Genomic DNA, 23,661 nt, shown 5'->3' with positions numbered 1-23,661 from the left:
ATCGGACAAAGAGTCAAATTGAATGCAAGTTGAACATCAGAACTCAAACAAGATTGCATGCAAGATTGCAAACGCAGTTGAAATTGAATCTAAAAATACCTCGCTATAAATAGCCTGGGCGACTAATAGAATTCATCCAATAAGAGATGAGAAGAATTGAAAGCATTCCCATTAGAAATGAGAACACACGAAGTATTGGAACAACAATGCCATTGGTCGTTACCACTCGCCTAGGGTGGCTCCTCAGACCATTCACCTTCCCAAAAACCATCCAACTCCAAGCGAAACTTACTTGAGGATACCGTGGAGATTTTCCCTTAATACTCTTAAAAAAGTGGAGCATCAACACTTCCCGTCTTCCACTTCCCTTTCCTTGTCCCTGGTGCGCGGTGGAGATGGGAGCGGCCGGCAATGGACGGCTGCCATGGTGGTGAGAATCTGGTTCAGGTGGAATTGGTTCTATTCCCAATTATCGATTCCTAGGCAACTTGCACACTTAGATTTTTTTACCGTACTCGGTAAAATTTTTACCGAAATCTCAACAGCCGAGCACTCGGTAGCCAGCCCGGTAAAAATTAGATTTACTGGGTGCTCAGTAAACTTGCTTTTGACAGCTCCGGTTAATCTGTACCGAGGAGCTCGGTAAAATTTTAAAGGGCACTCAGTTTAATTTCGGAACAATTACCGAGCTTACAGTAATGCCTTTTCCCCTTTTTGTTCATATTGATTTTGAAGGTTAGAATAACAAAAAAACATTTATTTACAATAAAATTAACGAATTTAAAAGCACGCATGTTTCAGAGATCCAAAATAATAGTTTTGAAGTTAGTCCGAAACCAAGTTCTTAATAAACATTACTTTTTAACAGAATCATATCGTCTGAAGAATATCTCTGCATTTTATCTTGCCTGAAAGAAAGTTTATATTTAATCAGAACATCAATTTGTTATTAAATGAAAATAACCTTACCTCTAAAATAATAGCCAAAGTTTTTCATAAATGAGTTGTTTTTATAACTATTTAAGCAAATTTTCATCACACCGATAATTTTTAACCGTTTTCTAAGCGTCAGCAAAACACATTAAATGACAGCTAAGTTTCAACAGTTGAGCTCAGTAATATTTACTGAGTTCCCAGTAAAATTCACCAAAATTTACCAAGCAATCAGTACTTCAATTACCGAGCTGTTAAAAATAACCGAACACATGAGTTTACTGAGTTAATCAGCAGAATGAAATACCGTAGTTTGGTAATTTATACTGAACTTCAATAATTATTTTACTGTAGCATGGTAATTTTGACAAAAACTACTGATAGCTCAGTAAAATATGACTTTTACTGAGCAATATCTGTAAAAAAATTACCGAGTAACGAATTCCTGATTTAGTGTGTGGGCTTAGACAATCATCACATCACATGGCGAAAATCCAGTCTGCAATCCGCTAAAATCCCCGTCTCCTAGCGAAGCGAAGCGAAGTCAAATTTGAAGTGAGCCCACGATTTTTTTTCGTTCAATTTTTTTGTGAAAATAGCCTAAGATGTTACAAAAAGACTCACAAAAAATGCAGGATGGAGCTACTCACCAAAAAAATACAAAAATCATTTACTGAAACTGTTTTTTTTTTTTTTCAAAAGTGCTCTAAACGTCAATATTTTCAAAAACCGAACACGAGAGTCGATTCTCCAGACAATTTTACATAAAAGTCTCCATATTGACCATTGTCTTAAGTCCAATCCTTGTGAAGTTACAGCGGTTTTAAAAATAAAAGTGTTGAAAAAATAAGGTTTTTTGATAGTTTTTGGCAATTTCTATATGACAGACTTAATTTTTCAGTTTCGAAAATATGTTTAACGGAATGCTCGTCAAATTTCCCATAAGTTTGTGTTTGACCACATTTCAATTGGATGTATGGGCTTACAGATATAAGCTAATTACATTGCTCATGACTGAAAACATAATATTTTTTCAGTGTAGTGTAGTAACCTGGATAGTAAATTAGCTTATATCTGCAAGCCCATGCATCTAATTGAAATTGGGTCGAAGACAAACTTATAGGAAATTGGACGATCTTTCCGGTAAACATATTTGCGAGACTGAAAAATCAAGTCTGCCGTATAGAAATTGCCGAAAACAATCAAAAACCCTATTTTTTCAACATTTTTATTTTTAAAACCGCTGTAACTTCACAAGGATTGGACTTAGGACAATGGTCAATATGGAGACTTTTATGTAAAATTGTCTGGAGAATCGACTCTCGTGCTCGGTTTTTGAAAATTTTGACGTTTAGAGCACTTTTGAAAAAAAAAACAGTTTCAGTAAATGATTTTTGTATTTTTGAAGGTGAGTTGCTCCATCCTGCATTTTTCGTGAGTCTTTTTGTAACATCTTAGGCTATTTTCACAAAAATTTTGAACGAAAAAAAATCGTGGGCTCACCTTCAAATTTGACTTTTAAACTGAAAATCAAAAAATTTCTTAAAAGTGGTGTGTTTTTTTCTTTCAGTGTATTTTTTTTCGGAAAGCCCGTCAAATTTCCTACAAGTTTGTCTTTGACCACTTTTTGATACGATGCAACGGCTTCGAGATACAGCAATATGAAACGAAAAAAAAACGAAACTATTGGCACTACGCCCCCCGGGGCATGGCCTTCCTCTAACGTGGGATTTCTGCTCCAGCGCCTCTGACGAGACAGGAGAAACCGGGACCGACGTTTTACTTCACCATCCGATAGAAGCTCAGTGGATAAGGCGGGAATCGAACCCGCGTCTCATAGCATCATCGAACCAGCAATATTTAAATTACGAAACACAAAAACATTTAAAACACATACGCTCTTCTCAAATGTCATTATCGAGTGTAACTGACTCCATATACACAAAAATGGCTTTTATAAGCCTAGGATAACATGTCTACAAAGTGCCTAAAAAATTCCTGGTTTGGGCTGGAATTGCTCTAAATGATTTTTTTTTATTTTTTTTAGAAGAGGCATACCATTTCGCATTTTTCGTGAGTCTTTTTGTAACATCTTAGGCTATTTACTCAAAAATTTTGAACGAAAAAAAATCCTGACATTACCTTAAAATTTGACTATTAAACTAAAAATCAAAAAATCTCATAAAAGGGCGTGTTTTTTTTTATTTCAGTGTATTTTTTTTCAGAAAGTCCGCTCAATTTCTTACAAGTTTGTCCTTGACCTTTTGTTGATACGATGCAACGGCTTCGAGAAACTGTAATTTTTAAATTGCAAATTCGAAAATATTTAAATAACTTACGCCCTTCTCAAATGTTATTTTCGAGTACAATTGACACAAAAATGGCTTATATAGGCCTAGAATAACATATCTACAAAGTTTCATTGGTACAAAAGTACAAGAAGAATTCCTAATTTGAGCTGGAATTGGTCTTTATTTATAGGTTTTGGTCTAAAAATTACCCAATTTTGAGTCCTTATACAAAATGGCAGTTTAAAAACAGTTTCATAAGGCTTAAATCGAGATAATTTTCGTCACTCTGGTTGCCATTTGTTCAGAGCACGATTGTATTACTTGTTACATACATAAGCACATTTCGTACGCTACATAAATTCACAAAAAAAAACTAATTTTAATTTCTTATCCGTTGTGAGGTTTTTTTATTGAAACGGATTTAGAAATTCAGCTAGATATCGTAAAGAACCTACTTTTTTTATCAAGTAATTTTTTTTTGGGAAATTCGGATAAAAACAAGTCAAATGGTTTTTATCATTTCTGCTTTATTTGTTCAAAATTTCATCAAATGTCTTTCTGTATGACTTTTAAAGCATTATCATGCTTTGTATCACAAAGGTCAAGTTCAAACTCATCGCTGTTTATTCGACTGTCATTACCCTGAAGTGCTTCTCCCATCATGAATAATGAAGGTGATAAACTTCCCGGTAGGTCTGTGTTGTATTTCTTCGTAATGAAGCTACTTTCTCCCGGCGGGATAAAAAAATCCGACAAAACCTTTTCCTATCCTTCGATGGGAATGGAAGTAGCGAAAAAACATAATCAAACAAGATATAAACGAATATAACGAGTTTTGTTCGATGCTGGTGCTTGTTTCGAAACGGAAAATTGCCTCAATTCTCACCTGGAAATATTGATATCCCTCACAAACACACATCGGTATTGGTATCACATACACACACATTCATAACGATACCCCTATATGGCTCCCGGCGCAATCTTTTATTCAAATATTCATTGAAACGTGCCAAGGTGGTTGATGGTTTTGACAAATCTCTGAACCAATCCATTTTCCGATTTTCCCGATTTTCCGATTTTCAACCCACGAATTTGGCCTACGGCGTATGGAGAGCAACCGTTTAGAACAACATGCTTATTGTTATGCAAATTGAAAGAGTTTTCTTTTTTCGTCTGCTGCGAAATGGGTGCCTTCTGGGCCGGAAGGAGTCATTTGATATTGCAAATATCGTGTGCTCTGTCGGAAATGTGACATCTTTGATTGTGGTGGCGGTTGACTCCGGTGGCGAATCAATTTGCTTGATTGAGGTTTGGGGGTTTTCCAGTTTGGATTCAGGGGAAATAATCGAGGGAAATATGGGTAAAGATTTTAAGATGAAAACATAAAAAATAACTGGCAATTGTAGAAACAAGTACAAAGCTCACCTTCTTAGAAGCCCGCACCGTCCAGAATGTCGGGCAGGATGAGCGGTGGACAGTTGAGCGGCGTGCAAGTTACCCGGGGCACCGGATCATTCTCCGGACCGGCCACACAGACGCAGTGCAGACAGTTGCCGGTTTCCTGCTTCAACACCGAGCCCACCTTGTACGGCACACCTGAAATAATTAAAATCAAAGCAAACAAAAATCGTGAATTGTTTTCAACATGTTTTTACAAATATCAAAAAGTTTCATTATTTAAAATTCTTTTTTTTCAAATACATGTTCTATTATTTATGAGTAAATTTTGACAATATGTTGCAAAAATATGCTTTAAATTCAAGTATGACTGACATGATAAGACTAGAAATCTTCACCCACAATTCGATTTACCTAATCAGTGACCTGTCGATTTGCTGATGGTTAATCAACGAGGTCAGACTTGCTCATGCTCGAGCTTTGGCTGCTTTGATGGAAAGATGAGTGCGTTTGAACGCCCAATCCGGGGCGCACTCTGCAAATTGGTATTTTCAGCTCATTTAACACATCACGAGCAATATGACAGGATGTTTTGAGCTCGGTTTTGGCATGCGCCAATTTCAAACAGGAAGCAAGTCTATCAACATAATTGTTCATTCGGTTTGATTGTGTTTTCGTTAGAATAAATTCAGTGAAGATTATTGAAATCAAGATTACATTGAAGTATATAAGGGTCATTCCATGTCAACTGAATACACTTTTGGATTCGACCTTCACCGATTTGGACCAAACTTGGAGGGAACGTTCATCTATCGACAGTTAACAGAAATCCCAAGTTTGGTGCTGATTGGATCATCCCTCTATTTTTGGCACCGCCCTCTTTTGCATTTTATAGAAAATTGTCTATAAAATGCAACCACTAGAAAGTCTTTTGCTCAAATAGTTGCAAAGCGATGATTAAAAGAAATAAATAATTTTTTAGAAAATCGCCGGAACGATGTTTTCGGTCGCAGAAATTACAGATTTGTTCAAATCAAGTTCTGCAAAATTTTAGTATCATCTAAACATTCTTACAAATCACTGGAAACAAGAATCGTCCCGATTGGTTGAGTAATGCCCGAGAACCAGCGAGTTGAAGTTACCGTTCCACCTTTTTTGGGACCCTTGGGCGTCCGTGTAAGTTGGACATGCGTTGGGCGTTCCAGTGTATAGCTGAGAAATGCTTTATAATGTACATCCAAGCAAAGAGTAAAAATTAATAAAATAAAGCTTTTTTCGAGTGTCATCCAATTCGTTTTTTTTTTTTCAAAAGACGTAAGCTCAACAACCATTTGTCAGATTTTCAATTTAAAAAACCTAAAAATTTGTCAAATATTTCAATATTTCTGAAAAAAAAATATTTTCAAAATTTTTAAAAAATGTCAAGCATTGCCTAGATTTTAGTATGTTGGATTTTGATTTCGGTATGATTGGAAAATTTAACAATTGTTTCGCCATTTGATAAATAAAAAAAGTATGGAAATTTAAATTACAAGCCCTGGTTTCTACAATTGAATAAAAAATGTTATTATGCATTATGTATTGGTCCAGTTGTTTTACAATCATAAGTTTCCAAAATATCTAAATATCGACAATTTTGTTTTGTTCTAAAAAAAGTTTTTGTGGTGAAATGAAATTTCTAAAAAAAATCAAAATATATACAATCGAGTCAAAAAAGGCAATATATTATTAACAATGCAGATAAATGCATTATAGGCTGTTTTCAGTTGGTTAAATATAAGTAGAAGTCATTCAAAATTTTGATTTTTTTTTAGCTTTTTTTCGCTGATTTTTCGACCTAAATTTGAAAAGAGGGAGGGGGGTTAAATAAACTTTGAAAAAGATTTGCATTGGCCTAAATTATGATTAAAAAAGCTAAAAACTTGAAAATGGTCCATTTTATAAGATTATCTATAATCGTAAGATCTTTTCAATTTAAAAAGCAATATTGCATCAAGGGGTTACATTCATGTAAATCGCCAAAAATAATAAAGGTTGGTTTGAACACAAACTCAAACTTTTTTTAAATCTTTTTTTCAGGACATTAAAATATACATTTTCATAAATTTGAAGACACTTGATTGTATCATTGCTGAGATACAGCTATATGTAGTTAACAATAAAAAAACGGGTACCGAACCCGCGCCCCATAGCAACTTAGGGATCAGCAGCCGAAGCCGCTAACCACCGCGCCACGAAGCCTTGACCAAATCGGCTCCAAATTTTGGTGAAGACTCGTTACACCAGCTCTGTGTGCATGACAAACGCTGATTTTCAAAAAGTTTATTTAAAAAAAAGATCAAAATATTTTTTAAGTTTTTCATATAAAAAATCGAAAGTTTTTGATGTTTGTATTATTTTTTTGTAAATCGGACTTCGTCATGCACACGGGATATGTGTTGCGAGTCTTCACCCAAAATTTCAGCCAACTTGGCGTATCCCATCTCGAGATATCGTGGCACCCGTAAATCAACTCGGTCTTCAGAGAAAACGCTGGTAAAGTTCGCTTTGCGCATAGCAAAATTTTCAGCCTAAATCGTCTGTAACTTATTTAAATTATGAAATATCTTCATGGAACTTTCAGGAGTGATTGAAAATCATCTTTTAAGATGATTTTATTAATTTTCTATGATATGAAATTTTGTGATTTTCTACATGTATGTAACCCCTTAAATTAATTTTAAATGTGTTTTTCTTTTTTTTCAGAAGCAACATTTTTGTCATTTCTTTTCTATGGCTTTGAATTTACGAAGGTTTGACCCTTAAATATTGACCTTTCTTTTTTTTATGACATACGGATTTTGAGAAATTACATTTTGATAAAAAAGGCAATTTAAAAATTTGAAATATTTTTTTTTCCATGCACAACATGATTTAAAATCTGGACCTTCAGTAGCATAACATCTTTTATAAGTTATATAAGAGGCAAATTATCCTGTTATAAGTTAGAAACGGCATTTTTTAGGACTCAAACAAGCTGTTTAGAGCAAACCAATCAATATTGCTAGGACTATCAAACTATAAATTTCTGCTTTGTTTTCCCGTGGCTTAGGGGGCATATGATAAGTGTTGGTGAATTGTTTCAATTTTAAAGCATACTCATTTAATTTTATTTTTTACTGTTTTTGGCTATGAATACAGCTTCCAAAATAAATATTAAATTAAATTTGATAATGAAATATCATCAAATAACAAAGTATTGACAACTGTTATGGGAAATTATGTTCAAATAATTGATAGAATAGTGCCTGAAATTCAGAGCGTCCGGGAATTCGAAGCATGATCGTTATCTGTTTCATTTTCTGAATAGTCTTCAGTCAATAAGCAAAGATTCACAACAAATCTAAATAGAATTAAATATGTTCAATAACATTTGAATTAGAAATAAATACAGCATGAATTTCTCTTTTAAATGATTTCACTTACCCATCACAACGCAGTGCTTCTCCTGCTTCTCCACCATCCTCCCGCCACTACTCGCCGACGTGGTCATCGACGAGTCACTGGCCCCGGTAACACCGGTCGTCGTCGTCGTCGTCGTCACCGTCACCGGTCCTGTCTGCCTGTCAGAACCACCCCCCCTCCTACTGTTGCTGCCACTGTCCCCTTCACTTCCCCCGGTCAGCCCCGGCACGGCCGGATAAATCAGCTCGGTCTGATTGTCGTCCAGATAGTCCAGACCGCCACCTACACCCCCAACGCCATCCACCGTCGTCGAGTTGAGCACGTCAATGACGGACCCCGCGTACGGGGTCAACGGGGGCGGTCCCTGACCGGAAGTGCCATCCTGCTGTTGACCGGAATAATTCCAGTTCTGTGTCACGTTGGTTGTCATCGTGATCAACGGTGGAACCGCCGGTTGACCGCCCGCGATGGCTCCTTCACCGAAGGCGAGCGTGCCCGTAACCACGGGTTGGCCAGTTGTGCTGCCTGCCACCGGGAATCGATTCAGCCCGAAGGCGTTCTCCGTGGCCTCCATGCTGCCGTCGGCGTCGTCGTCAAACATTTCCACGTGGCCCGACGAAGTGATGATGTAGTGCTGGGGCGGCTGTTTGTCCTCGTCCGGCTCTTTGAACATGCCGTAGCCATAGCCACCGAACTGGCCGCCGACGCTGTCGGCATCGCCTGGAATCGATTGGCGGAGAGAGGAGACATTATTAAATCAGGTTAAAGGACAACAGTTCGGTCGTTGTTACAACCAGTGACAACGTGCGCCCGCCGAATTATCATAATTGAACAACATGGTAATTTTGGGATGGGGGAAGAAAGGTGAGTAAGCAATTGGAAAGGGAAAAGTTGACTGAGCAGAGCATTCAAGTGAAAAAAAGATGATGACTATATTTGACAAGAAAAAGCTCTCATTTAGATATTTAAAAAAAAAATCCTTGCTTTAACAAATCAATTGATATTTCCGATAGTATGTTTGTTGTTTGTTGTTTGTTGTTTGTTGTTTGTTGTTTGTTGTTTGTTGTTTGTTGTTTGTTGTTTGTTGTTTGTTGTTTGTTGTTTGTTGTTTGTTGTTTGTTGTTTGTTGTTTGTTGTTTGTTGTTTGTTGTTTGTTGTTTGTTGTTTGTTGTTTGTTGTTTGTTGTTTGTTGTTTGTTGTTTGTTGTTTGTTGTTTGTTGTTTGTTGTTTGTTGTTTGTTGTTTGTTGTTTGTTGTTTGTTGTTTGTTGTTTGTTGTTTGTTGTTTGTTGTTTGTTGTTTGTTGTTTGTTGTTTGTTGTTTGTTGTTTGTTGTTTGTTGTTTGTTGTTTGTTGTTTGTTGTTTGTTGTTTGTTGTTTGTTGTTTGTTGTTTGTTGTTTGTTGTTTGTTGTTTGTTGTTTGTTGTTTGTTGTTTGTTGTTTGTTGTTTGTTGTTTGTTGTTTGTTGTTTGTTGTTTGTTGTTTGTTGTTTGTTGTTTGTTGTTTGTTGTTTGTTGTTTGTTGTTTGTTGTTTGTTGTTTGTTGTTTGTTGTTTGTTGTTTGTTGTTTGTTGTTTTCATTTAATATTTCTGTCAATGAAATGATAGAGATAAAAAACAAAATTTTCTGGTCATCATAATGTATGTTATATAATCCATCACCATAATTGAAGCAATTGACGAAACGGTCAACTTTCCAATTGCCCATCAACTTGACTAAAGCACGCGCCCAAGCTATTCACAAAACCAACACTTCCCCCCACGAAGCAATCAAATTAACAACCCTAAAGTCCCTTCCCTCCTTACCTTTACTTCCGGCTCTGCTCCCATCCACGCGACCACTTCGCGATCCACCGTCATAAATCTGGCCTCGCAGTTCCGCTTCCGCACTGCCATCTTCATCTTCTTCGTCATCCTCGTCCTCCTCATCGTCATCTTCGCCATCTTCATCCTCCTCTTCCTGCTGCTTCCGGCGCCAGGCCTCCTGACCATCGTTCCGGTCGCCGACGGTTAACCGGCCTGCCACTTCGTCAAAACTGACCGGCGGCCCGGAAGTAATCCGTTCGGTCATCGACGGGGGCGCCACCACAGCCACCGACGCCATCTTGCCAGTGCTCCCATCAATCTGGCCAAAGTTTATCGCGTAATCTTTGCTGCTCTTTTGCGGTGTCTTCCGGTAGGGCTTTTTGCCACCGTGGAACGGGTTGACCTTTTTCAGCGGCCGATGTTTGTTCCGCTGTTCACCCGCGAGCAGTGGGATGGCAGCACTGGTTCCGTTTTTAATCGCTGGCACCACTGGCCGATACATCATGATGGGCGGTGTCTGCGGGAATGACAGAATGTTCTGCGGGATGCTTTCCGGTGGTGGCGGATGCAATATTCTGACGGCCGCCGTGCCACCAGCATCGTCCGGTGACGACGATGGCAGCACTGCCGCCTGGGAAGGCTCTGGTGTCACTGAACCGGTGGTCGTCGTTGATGATATCGCTGATAAAGTGACGGTGGTGGTCGTTGACGATGAACCGGATTGGGCCGGCGATAGTTGTGACAGGACGTCGGACGATGGAAGGGGCGATGGCGATGGCGTCGTCGTCGTTGAAGTTGTAGACGATGGATTGGTCAGCTGCAGTCGGTTGGTCGTGTCGATGACGGCCGCAGGATTTCCGCTTAGTTCGGGCTTTGTTGGCACGTCTGAACAGATGGGAGGGAAGGAAGGGTTTAGTACACGCGGTGTTATTAGTGTGTGGTGATGCGTGAAAGTGGGAAATTTAGCGAGACAAGTAGGAGAGTTGCGGTTGACAGAGATGGATCGGGAACCGATGCGAAATTGTGGAAATAAATATTTCATTAGGAAATTAAATTGGCAAAATAACGTTTCATCACTAAAAGGTTCAATATTTCAATTTTTTTTCCCCGTTTCAAAAATTTCAAGAATGTTATATCAATCGTGCTTGGTCTAGATTTTTTTCACACAGGGGGTATTGAGAACTGGCAATCAGTCAGTCACCGTATTCTGACGTTCAGAGAAAAACGCGTTTTGATGTTTGTCCTTGAATAAACAAAAACGAAAACACGCAATGTAAACAATAACAAACATGTTTTGTCTGGCTGACCATTATGTGCATTGTCCCGAAGTTTGGTTTAAGTCCCGAGTCCCGAGTTATAATAACAAATGTTCACGGTAGTCTAACTTGTACTTGCGTCAAACGCGTTCTGACCTGAAATCCCTTTGGTCAGTTGTCGCGCTTACATCAATTTTTAGGGAGTGACAAGATAGTACGACAAGATAGAAACTACTTTTATATGTAAAGTGACAAAAATTCACGGAGTTTTTTCGAATTTCGTTGAATATCTCAGGATTGAAATCGAATTTTGGGGATCTGTGAAGGTCAAAAGGTGAGGCATTGTTAGCTGCACAAAATGACGTTCATAACTTAATTTGGCCCAAAATACACGTACGACAAGTTAGCACGACGGCGACGAGATGTAACAAAACAATATAATTCTATTTCCCGAAGCTATGCTTTATTGAGTCAGAACCCTGCAAACGAGACAAGTTGAGGGCATCATTCCCGATCGGCCATTTGACGGCCATGTTTGTTTTAGAAAACATTCAAATCTTGATTCAGAATGTTTCAATCAAAAAATGGGTTTCTTTGTGGACCCTGAATTCAGAGCCAGCATTGACAGCCATTGCCTCAAAAGTGAAAGGCACCATCTACGACCTTAGCTTTTAACTTTTTGAAACTGATAATTTAAAATAGAAATGCCTCGGCAATGATACAACCAAATGTCTCCAAATTCATTTTGTTAATAGTTGAAAAAGGAATATTCTAATGCTGTTTACAGTAGAGTAGTCATAAATGAGACACGGGGAACAATGATAAACTGGCTCTCACAGGTCGTAGTTTCAACCAATCAGGCTCATATTTGGGGGAAAAGTGTGTCTACTGGATGGACGCTTCCTTGCAAAGTTATTTATGAATGTTTGATTCTGAGGTGTAAAAGTAAATTATGGACAAAAACCAGTGATCCCCGTGCACCGCGTTCAACCATGTTCTCTGTTTTCTGTACTCGATCAAACACCAGCACCGCGTGTGCACGCGTACAAGCAAACCTAAACTCTGCCGTGTACAGGCTGTACCCGTACACGAACCTCAAGTTTAAACCGAACCTTGCACCCCGGGTACAAACCCCGTGCAAGTCGACGACGCAGAAAAGAGACAAAAATTGTGCCCTCACGCTCCCTCTGCTGTAAAGTGGTGTTTCATTCTCCGCTGCAGTCACACTACAGTGTTTGCCACAGAGAGAGTGAGAAGCAGTCATTTTTTCGTCTCTTTACACGCTCTTCGCTCGCACGGCGTTGTACCCGAGGTGTGCACCCCGTGTAAACTTGAGTGCGCCGTGCGGGGAGAACTTGAACATGGCAGCCTGGTGTGTTTGAGGTTCATCTGCACTGAAAACTTGTACGGCGTGTACGGCGTGCGCGCGTTTCGGGAAGACTGACAAAAACTACTTTTTCGCTCGCAGGCTGCAATTAACACCAAAGCTAACGCTTCTCAGTGTCTTGCGAACCTTCGTGGTGAACGGACACTAGAGCTGCGGTATTTTTTACTACCTAAGCTCAGAGTTATTTCAAAACAAAATTCACAGTCTTTTTAAAGACTACCTGAGTTATTTTCCAAAATTCTAAACAGTCTTTTCAAGACTAACCCCGCCTGAAATTTTGTTGTATTTTACAAACGAAGCCATCTTTTTAAGAGAACTTTGCTTGCAAAATGCGTCAAAACAAAGGTAAACGCAAATCTTCTGAAGATTTGGTCGTTACGTCGGTGAAGCGTTTGAACGCTAAACCGGCTAACGGAAACAGAAAAAGAAAACAGCCTCTTCTGAGGTCTGATTCTGATTCTGAATGTGAGGTCAATCCTCCAATTCCATTGACAAACAGTTTCGGTGTTTTATCCGAAACTGATGACAAGGAACCTTCTCCTCGTACTGAGCCTTCTGCCGTCGAGAAACGAGTAAAGGCTCCGCCAATTGTTGTGACTTCCGTCTCCGATTTGGCCAGCTTTCGAACGCAACTGAAGAATTGCAAGGAAACTTGCAATTTGAAAGTTTCGTTCCAGCTTGGTCGAAGAGGAGAATGTCGCTTGTTGACGGAATCTTTACAAGATCACCAAACTTTTGTTGGTTATTTGAAAACCACAAACACAATTTCTACACGTATGAGACCAAGAATGCTCGGCCATTCAAGGCGGTCTTGAAAGGTCTCTCCAACGACTTGTCGGTGGATGAGATCAAAAACGAACTTAAGGTGTTGCTTGGCTTTGCCCCATCCCAAGTAATACCAATGAAGAAAAATCAAACGGGAATATTTCTCGCTTTGGTTTGACTTCACAATTTTATCTGATTCATTTCAACAGAAATGAAATCAACAATTTGAAACTTTTGGACAAAGTTCAGTTTTTGTTCCATGTACGGGTAAAGTGGGAGCATTTAAGAAACATGGCGGTAATGGCCAGAATCTGACCCAGTGCCGGCGTTGCCAGGCATTCGGTCACGGTACTGATCATTGCGCCATGGTTCCAAAATGCATGGTTTGCGGGGATTCTTCTCACGACAAGGACAATTGTCCCGTGAAAGAAGTCACCCAATTTAAATGTGCAAATTGTGGTGGAAATCACAAATCAAATTTCTGGGATTGCCCCATCAGAAAAAGGTTTTGGATTCTCGTGCTAAGCATCAGCCGAAATCCAAACCGAAATTTTCTCAAAGTCAGGTTGTACCTGCATCTTTAAATCAAACGTTCGTGCTGTCTCACTCGAACAATGCTAGAAATACCCCTACCGTGGAAAAGTTAGGTAACAACAATGGCATTTCTTATGCTAACGTCGTTTCGGGTTCATCCACGAATTTTAAATCCTCTACCAATCTTTCTGAAATTGGGCAGGTACCTCAAATCTCATTTGAAAATGTTTCTGCTGGCAACGCTTTGGGATCTTCTGATCTCGGCGATGTTACGTTTGAAAAATGACTTTTTGCAAAACTCACTGTTTGGTTTGATTCAAACAATGAGTAATGCTACATCCATGATGGAAGCAATCCAGATTGGATTAAAATTTGCGAATGATGTTGTTCTTACCCTGAAGTTTAATCATGGATCTAAGTAATTCCATCAATATTATGAATTTTAATGCTCGCTCTTTAAAAGCGAAAGAAAATGAATTTTTCAACTTTTACGAGTTCATAACGTGCATGTTGCTGTTATAACCGAAACATTTTTAAAAACTGGCACTTATTTGAAAAGTGATCCAGATTATAAAGTTATAACTAATAACCGAATGAATCGAAATGGCGGTGGAGTTGCAATAGTTATCCACCGTAGTATGACTTATAGCACGTTACGTGACTTTAAGTTAAAAGTTATTGAAAGTTTGGGCATTGAACTTGAAACTTCTTTGGGAAAATTATGATTGCAGCTGCATATTTGCCATTCCAATGCACTGGGAAAATAAAAATTATTTCAAAGGGATTTGAATAAACTTACTCGGCATAGATCTCGATTTTTGATCATCGGTGATTTTAATGCCAAACACCAATCTTGGAATAATTCAAAAGTAAATTCCAATGGTAAAATTCTGTTCAGAGATTGCACTTCTAGTCTTTTTTCGGTTTTATACCCGAATGGGCCAACTTGCTTTTCTTCTGTTAGAAATCCATCAACAATTGATTTGGTGTTGACAAATCAAAGTCAGTATTGTGGTCCTTTAGTGACTCATGCTGATTTTGATTCTTATCACCTCCCAGTAACTTTTTCACTTTCTCATGAAGCAGTTACCAGACCCAATAGTTCTGTGTTTAATTACCACAAAGCTAATTGGGACAGGTATCAGCATCATATTGAGAATAATTTAAATCATGATTTTGTTTTAGAAACCAAAGCTGATATTGATTCAGCCTTGGAATCTTTAACTAATGCAATTTTGGATGCTAGGAATATTGCTATTCCTAAAGTCCAAGTCAAATTTGATTCTCCCATTATTGATGACGATCTTCAGCTTCTGATTCGTCTGAAAATGTTCGCCGAAGACAGTATCAACGTTCTCGTGATCCTGCACTGAAGCGAATTCAAAAGATTTGCAAAAGGTTATTGACTACAGATTCACTCTCCTGCGAAATGAAAAGTTCGCAAGAGATGTCGAACAAATTAAACCTTATTCCAAACCTTTTTGAAACTTTCAAAGGTTCTTAAGAAACCTCAAAACCCATCCCTTCTTTAAAAGATGGTGATAATATTCTATTAACTAATGGGGAAAAAGCTCAAAACTTGCTCAGCAGTTTGAGAGTGCTCATAATTTCAACTTGAATGTTTTGAGTCCTATTGAAAATCAAATTTCAATAGAATTTCAGAATATTGTTGAACAAGAATTTTCATCAGATGAAGTTTTTAATACGGATCTGAATGAAATAAAATCTATTATCAAAAAATTTAAAAATATGAAAGCCCCTGGTGAGGATGGCATTTTTTACATTTTAATTAAAAAATTACCAGAAGCAACTTTAAGTTGCTTGGTCAAAATTTTCAACAAATGTTTTGATTTGGCATATTTTCCCAGTAGTTGGAAAAATGCCAAAGTAATTCCGATTTTGAAACCGGTGTAGCGACCCTCAGTTAATCAGAGTATAAATTTAGATTTTTAGTTCGACCAACAGGGAAGAGTTTGTCAAAAGTACATTGGTCTTACCAATCAGACGAAGTGCAACATCTTCAGATGCACTCATTAACACATGTTGACACGAGTCAAGTGTCATATTTCTAGGAGCACGTAGGTTAAGATATAAATAAACACAGTAGGAGGATAGAAGGAAAAGCACAAAGCGAAAACAGAAGGGTCATGAACTCTGCCAGGATCCCTGCTGAGAAATTTCGAGCAGAAAGATTTCAAGATCAACGCGGTGTAGTCAAAACGCACGTGGCTGAGCTACTCCCGTAGAGATGAATATTGCGCATGCGTCTTGACTAAAAACGCTTCAGAGTATAAAAGCCTAAGTTAGATTTAGAATCGAGGTAGTTGAAATTAGGAAAGAGTTAAGAGTGGGAGTTGAGAGTTGGAGTTGATTATTCGGTGTAAGTGCTTCGATGCACAGATTCAACCAAAATGCCACGGGGCATATCTTAGAAGCATGGTGAAATGCTGCCATAAGCTTAAGGAAAATCTAAGAATACATATTTTGGAGTTAAAGTGAAAATGGTGTCGAACGTTATTTTCGGACAAGTGAAAAAACCAGTGTCGAACCGCTAGCCAATGCCAAAGGAAACTTTTAGTGATGAGTGAAGATGGCAGTTCAAACACCAGCCATGATGATTGAAAAAAATGTGTCAAACCGCCAGCCAAAACCATGGAATGCAACTTCAGTTTTGTGACGAGAGAAGTTTGCAGCCTAGAAAAATCACGATTATCGAAGTATTCTTATCGAACCGCCAGCCATGGAGAACATCCAGAAAACCAGCAAAGAAAAATGGGTAAGTTGTAATATTTTACTATTTTTGTAATTAAATTGAAGTGGATAATTTTGTTCATGGGCATTATTTCTTTTATTAAATGTTATTTTGAAAAGTGAAACTGTAAAATTCTCTCAACATGGAAAATTTAAAGAAACTAGATGATTATTTTGCTACGGAAATGAATTTTCTTTCCAATAATATTCCTAATGAACAGGAAGACATTGTTTTAAAAATGAAAGAAGCAAAAGTGGCAGTCAATTCTTACAAAGATAAATTGATTGAGTTACGAGAGTGTTCAATTCCCAAAGAATATGACAAGATTGTGAACAATTTTAATGAAACTGTCAAATCATTTCAGTTAACTCTTGAATGTTTTGCAAGTAAACTAAATCAAAAAGAGCGTTTGATAGATTTAAAATTGAATGTGATGGAGGATACCGAGTTTCCAATGGATTCTGCGATTAAGTGTATTCCAGATTTTTATGGTAAATCAGAAGATTTAAATTCTTTCCTTGATCAAATTAATTATTTTTACAATAAAATTCCAAAAGGCGTTTCTCTTACACCTTTGATTAATGTATTACAACTGAAATTAAAAGGTAAAGCTAAACCATTTACTAAAACTATTTTAAAACTTACTTGGGAAGAAATTGAAAAGAATTTGTTACATGAATTTGGTGATAAAAAGTCTTCTTTAAATATTTTCAAACGGATCGATACTCTTTCGCAGTACGAACATGAAACTTTTAAAGCATACAAGAACAGGGCACTAGAAATTTTATTCGATTTAGAAATCGATAAAAATGTTGATAGCTTTGCAATGGAAAATCTAAGAATTCATTTTATTGCGGGACTGAAGAATACTTATTTGCAACAAACTGCAAGAAATTTAACAATACAAAACTTTAGAGATTTTTTGAGTATTCTAGAAGAAAAAAGAATTAGTAATGAGGAATTTGAAAATTTGTACAAGGACAAACAAAGATTAAATTCACAAAACATTAAAAATGAATTTTCAAATCAAAAGCAAGACGTGAATGATAATCGTAACTTTTCAACCCATCAAAATCGATTGAATAACTATCAAAATCAATATAACTACTCAAACAAAAGATATCATCAAAACCGATTCAGGAATAATTTTAAACAATTTTATACACAGCGAAAAAACTGAATGATGGGGTTTTCGATCATTTTGGCGTCCGAAACACCCGACAAAATGCGAATCAATATAACAGACGCTACAATTATCGTGCTCCTAGGTATTATAGAAAACGTAACAATATTTTTCGTAATAATTTTAGTTTGACTTCTCAGAGAGAATTCTACAATCCTCCCCATGAAGTACTAAGAATAATTTTAACTCCTTATCTTCAATTTAGATTAAGAATTTCATCTAAACAAAATCCATTTCATTCTATTTACTATTTACTTGATACAGGTGCTAGTGTCAATGTAATAAGTAGTAATATTTTGAATCAAATTGGTTACACTCATGTTAATTTTAAGGACAAAATTACTTTGACTGGCATTGGTAATACATTAACTGAAACAATAGGATCGGTGGTTATTGATTTATTAATCGGTAAAACAATTTATAACACAAAATTCTATGTTGTGAAGAATTTGTCTGTGCCTGGTATAATTGGAGCAGAATTTTTAAAGAAGCACACTCTCTTCATCGATAAAAACTTTAAATTCATTGTATTACAAAAGCCAAAAATATATTTTAAATCGAATAATGTTGAATCAAATCAAATCTATAAGAAAAATAATTTTGAAAATAATGAATCAAGCGCTATTAACTATCAAAATGATACCAGTATAAAGTATAAAGGAAAAATACTAAATAATGTTGCGTTTTGCGAAAATATTGTACACTCTGATGAAACAAGTGATGGATTTGAAAATAAATTAGATGATCAACCTTGTATGCCAACAGAATTAAATTTAGACATTGATAAAGATGGTGATGTAACGAAATTCAAAAATTTAAAAAGCATTAAAGGTAGGGAAAGAATTCAGAAAATAATTGATATAGTAAAGCTAGAACATTTGAATAAACATAATTTTGATGAAATTGTTTCTATGATTGAAAAATTTAACAAATTATTTTTTATTGAAGGAGATGAATTGACTTTTACGGATGCAGCAATTCATGAAATAGAAACCACAACGAATATTCCCATTAATAAGAGGCAATATAGGATGCCTGAGACAACAAAAGTGCACATTGATGAGCAAATTGATGAAATGCTCAAACTGGGTATTATTAAACCTAGTAAAAGCCCGTGGAATGCTCCTGTTTTATGTATACCTAAAAGGTTGGAGCTGACGGCAAACAGAAATATAGAATTGTTGTAGATTTTAGATCACTAAACATGATAACAAAACCATTTGTTTTCCCGATTCCATTGATTAATGAAATTTTGGATAACATTGGCGATGCACAATACTTTTCGTCAATTGATTTAAAGTCAGGTTTTTATCAGATACCTATAAACTCCAAAGATGCAGCTAAAACTGCATTTTCAACTTCAAAAGGACATTATGAATTTTTAAGAATGCCTATGGGTCTTAGAAATAGCCCAGCAACATTTCAAAAATTAATGAATATTATTTTGTACTCGATTCAACCAATTAAAGCATTTGTTTATCTCGATGATATTATTGTATTTGGAAAAACTATTGAAGAACATAATGAAAACTTATTCAAGATTTTAGAAGCATTATACCAAAATAATTTGAAGGTAGAAACATCAAAATGTACCATTCTGAAGACACAGATTAATTACCTGGGTCATACGATTGATAAGCATGGAATTATGCCTACAGATGATAACATCAAAACAATCAAAGAATTAAAACGTCCTCAAAATGTTAAGGATGTTCGTTCATTTCTGGGAACAATCAATTTTTACGGCAAGTTTATTCCGAATATGGCAGATAAACGCAAACATTTGAATAATTTATTGAAAAAGGATGTAAAATTTAAATGGACTGAAGAGTGTGAAATAGCGTTCCATGATTTGAAACACTGCTTAATTTCAGAACCAATTTTAGTACGTCCGAATTATAAGGATACCTTTGTCATTACAACAGATGCTAGTGATTATGCTGTTGGAGCCGTGTTATCGAATGCTAAAACAAATGATAACCCAATCGCTTATGCTAGTAGAGCATTAAGTGTTTCTGAAAAGAAGTATCACGTTATTGAAAAAGAATTACTCGCTATAGTTTGGGCAGTTGAATATTTTAAACATTATATTTTTAACCAACAGTTTATTGTTTATACTGATCATAGGCCGTTGATTGCAATTTGGAGACTAAAAGAGACCTCACCGACTCTTTCCAAATTAAGATTAAAAATTCAAGGTATTGGATGTGATATCCGATATAAACAGGGAAAAGAGAATGTTGTTGCTGATTTTCTTTCTCGTATCAAGCACGAAGAAAATTCAAATGCAAACATTGAAAATGTTTCGGAAAGTTCAAATAATAATTTAATTGCTGTTGTTACTAGACAACAAACACGTCAAAATTCAAATTTAATTGATAACTCAAAACCTGTTCGAAATAATCAATCTTTATTACAACAGAATTCAAATTATACTACTGATAATTTTTCAGACAATGATGATGATTTAGACATAACTATTGATTCCTTACAGGCTATCGATATTATGGACAAAAAGGATGATGATTCATGGAAAAAGTTTACATTGGATGACTTTTTCGATGCTCAAAACAAAGAAGAAATTAATTTTAGTTTACTTAAATTTACAAAAACAATGATCAATGTGAATACTACAGATGCTAATTTTGTCATCATTAATAGTAAGACAGCGTTCAAAGAGCTAAGTGAATTGGTGGATCTACCACATGGTATGAAGGACAATATAAATGGAAGAATTTTTTCATTTCCAGATAACAAATTGTGGGGTTTTATTTTGAATGGATCAAAACGTTCAATTACTAATAGAGAAGAGTTATTTGAGGGTTTGTTAGAAAGTTTTGTTAAATGTCCTGATTTTGCCAAATCAGCTAAAAATATTCAAATTATTTCATTTAGAAATTTACAGCAACTTCCCGATGTCAATATTCTTAGATTTATGGCAGGAAAATTTGATAAAATGTTTACACTATATGCATCTAATGAAGACAGAATGTTTGTAAAAATAGAAGACAGAGAAACGGTTTTGAAAGAATTTCATGATGCTCCCTTGGAGGTCATGTGGGAGGTAAAAGAATGCTTCAACGTATAAGTCCACTTTTCACATGGGAAAACATGCGTAGAGATATTGAAAACTATGTAAGACAATGTGAACTGTGCCAAAAGAACAAGATTTGGCCCAAGAATAAGATTCCTATGAAGATAACAACGACTTCAACGGAACCCTTCCAAAAAGTATTCATGGATATTGTAATATTAACCCCATCTGACGACAATAATCGTTATGGTTTAGTGATTCAAGATGATCTAACAAGATTTTTAACAGTTGCTGTATTGCCTGATCAGGAAAGCTCAACTGTCGCTAAAGCATTCTTGGAACATTTTATTTGTCGCTATGGTGCTCCACTAGAGGTAGTTACCGATCAAGGAACAAATTTTATGAGTAATTTACTGAAAAATGTATGCAAAATTTTGAAAATAAAGAAAATAAATACAAGTGCATATCATCCACAAGCAAATTTAGTAGAACGATCAAATAGAGAACTGAAAATCTATTTGCGAAACTTTATTGTTGGAAATCCGCAAACATGGGATCAATTAATTCCATTTTTCACTTTCCAGTATAATACAACAATTAATTCGTCTACTGGATTTACACCATTTGAATTATTGTACGGAAGATTAGCGAGAATTCCAAATACAGTTTATAACATTACTGACAGAGAGTTAAATTACGATGATTACATAAAGGAAATGAAAGCAAATTTTAAAAATGTCCACGACAAAGCTGTAGAAAACGTAATTGCTTCAAAACATAAAAGAAAGGAAATTTACGACAAAGATGCAAAAGAATGGCAACCTTGGTGGGGATTTGGTTATTGTAGAAACCATTCCCACAGGTGTAGGAAAGAAGTTACAAAGTTTATGGCGAGGTCCATATGAAGTTGTTGATTTACCAAGTGAACAAACTACAGTAATTAAGAATGGAAACAAGTTGGAAAAGATTCACAATAATAGATTGCGAAAATTCAATGATTAACGAGGATTTTATTTATGAACAAGCATTTTATTATAAACAAATGACTAAGTTATTGGGAAGGTAAAAAGATGAATATAGATTATAAATTACAACGTGCAGAAAAAGAAAGATTATCAAGGTAAAAAAAAACATGAACTGAAATTAAATCCACGTGGTACATAATTATTACATATGTTTAAAGACGTCAATAATTATATTCAATGGGATTATTTAGTAAAAGAGTGCACTCTCCTGATCAGTACAATAAATGATATCACAGTATAATTGAGATGGATAAATGATGTTTTGATGCGTGATTGGACAAGGGACTGCAGCCCAGAATACATGTGTTTGTGTGTGAAAAAAAAATGCAGTGTGGGTCGAGAAAACACAAATAGATTATCCCACATCACATGATTAAAGTATGTATTTAGTTTCATTTTAGGAAAAATTTTAGTTACTTATTCAAACAAGCCTAATTATACCTGGAAAAAGAGAGGGGAAGACGATTTTGCAAACAAAATCTTTACAACGTACCTTAAACACAAATATTATTGATGAATTGAAGTAAAAAAAAAAAACATGAGAGTAATCGGAGTAAGTATATAAACTAATATTTTGAAAAACTTTTTAGCCAATGCCAGTGTAGATTTAAAATTATTAGAGTAAAAGAAAGGCATCCGATTAAATTTTAAACTAAAAAAACAAAAACAATGAGCAGTAGATGCAGGATAGGCTTAGGAAATTATAATTATAATATACTTTGCTACAATAATTAATATCAACTTTAGACAAAGAAATGTTAAATTGATAGTTATTTGAGAAATTATTCAAAAAACCAAATCTGTAACACGACACTACACAAATATGTAAAATCTCACCTACACGAACACAAATATCATCAAACGTTAACATTTGGATACAGCGTCAGCAGCAACATCAACCAGAACATTCAGAACAGCACATTTGGCATCAGCAAATTATTGGAACAGTTTTGAATTCATAAATTGCAGAAATTGAGACAGGAGATGAGTTGTTTAAAAAAATAAAACGGTGGAACATAACATTGATGGAGTGAAATATATGATACAATACAAAGAATGATGATGATGCTAAACTATATTACATGGAATAGTTTCTGTTTGTTCAGTCAGAAGCAGAAACTTCTCAACCGGAAAAATTATATCAGAGACTGACAATTAAGGCAAGAGATCCATATACAATTCTCGGATCTAATGGAAAGGAAAAAGTATGGCAAAATGATGAAACATGATCTGTACACTACACTCAGATCTTATGGAATGGAATGAAAAGTTTCGATTGAAGTCCACGAAAATTTTATCGACTGCAGAACACAAAGAAGGACTGACGCAGATCTCTATGTAATAAGAAAAAGCATCAAGGAAAGGACAGGAAGGAAAATGTATCAGATAATGTTTGGCAGAATTGATCCACTATAGTCAAATCAACAAAGTCAAATGTCTCAATCTATGTGGTTTATTGAATGTGTTCGGACCCGTGAATTGGCCTACCTCGAACCGCGCTCACCTGAGTTCGTTTCTCGTGTGTTGTGTGTTTGTGCGTTGTGTCGTCCTCTGTGTGTTCCGTCCCTTTCCGTTCCAAAACTCCTTCCAAATCCTGTCCGTCCCGTTTCCGTACCGCTTTCTTCCTTCTTTCTTTTGTAGGTTCCAGGTAAGTATTTTAATAGGTTTCAGTTCCGGCAGCAGCGGCAGCAGTAACTTTTTTTCTACACACAGCAGGCAGAACTTCGATGGCGGAAACTTTTCTTTGCAGGGCGAACCAAACACCAAAAAGCGCACGAGAAAAGGCGGATTCAAACCACTTCAGCAGCAGTCAACGGGTAAGTAATACAGGTAAGTTTTCTTCTTCCACAGGTACAC

General features: G+C 36.2%; 1 protein-coding gene across 7 annotated transcripts in view; it reads right to left on the bottom strand.

The window, feature by feature from the left end:
* The window catches only part of LOC6049979, a 215,151-nt gene that overhangs the window by 38,635 nt on the left and 152,855 nt on the right, over positions 1-23,661 (bottom strand). For all 7 annotated transcript variants that reach the window (XM_038262873.1, XM_038262872.1, XM_038262871.1 and 4 more), the window contains 3 exons: positions 9,869-10,753; positions 8,088-8,786; positions 4,650-4,820 (listed from right to left, as the gene is read on the bottom strand). In XM_038262873.1, coding sequence (XP_038118801.1) covers positions 4,654-4,820; positions 8,088-8,786; positions 9,869-10,753 — 1,751 coding nt within the window. In that variant the 3' untranslated portion in view covers positions 4,650-4,653. The remainder of the gene's footprint in view (positions 1-4,649; positions 4,821-8,087; positions 8,787-9,868; positions 10,754-23,661) is intronic.

The sequence above is a fragment of the Culex quinquefasciatus genome, chromosome 3 (assembly GCF_015732765.1).
Source record: "Culex quinquefasciatus strain JHB chromosome 3, VPISU_Cqui_1.0_pri_paternal, whole genome shotgun sequence".
Classification (NCBI taxonomy): Eukaryota; Metazoa; Arthropoda; class Insecta; order Diptera; family Culicidae; genus Culex; species Culex quinquefasciatus.
The sequence above is the reverse complement of the archived record's forward strand: the minus strand, read 5'-3'. Positions and strand labels throughout refer to the sequence as shown.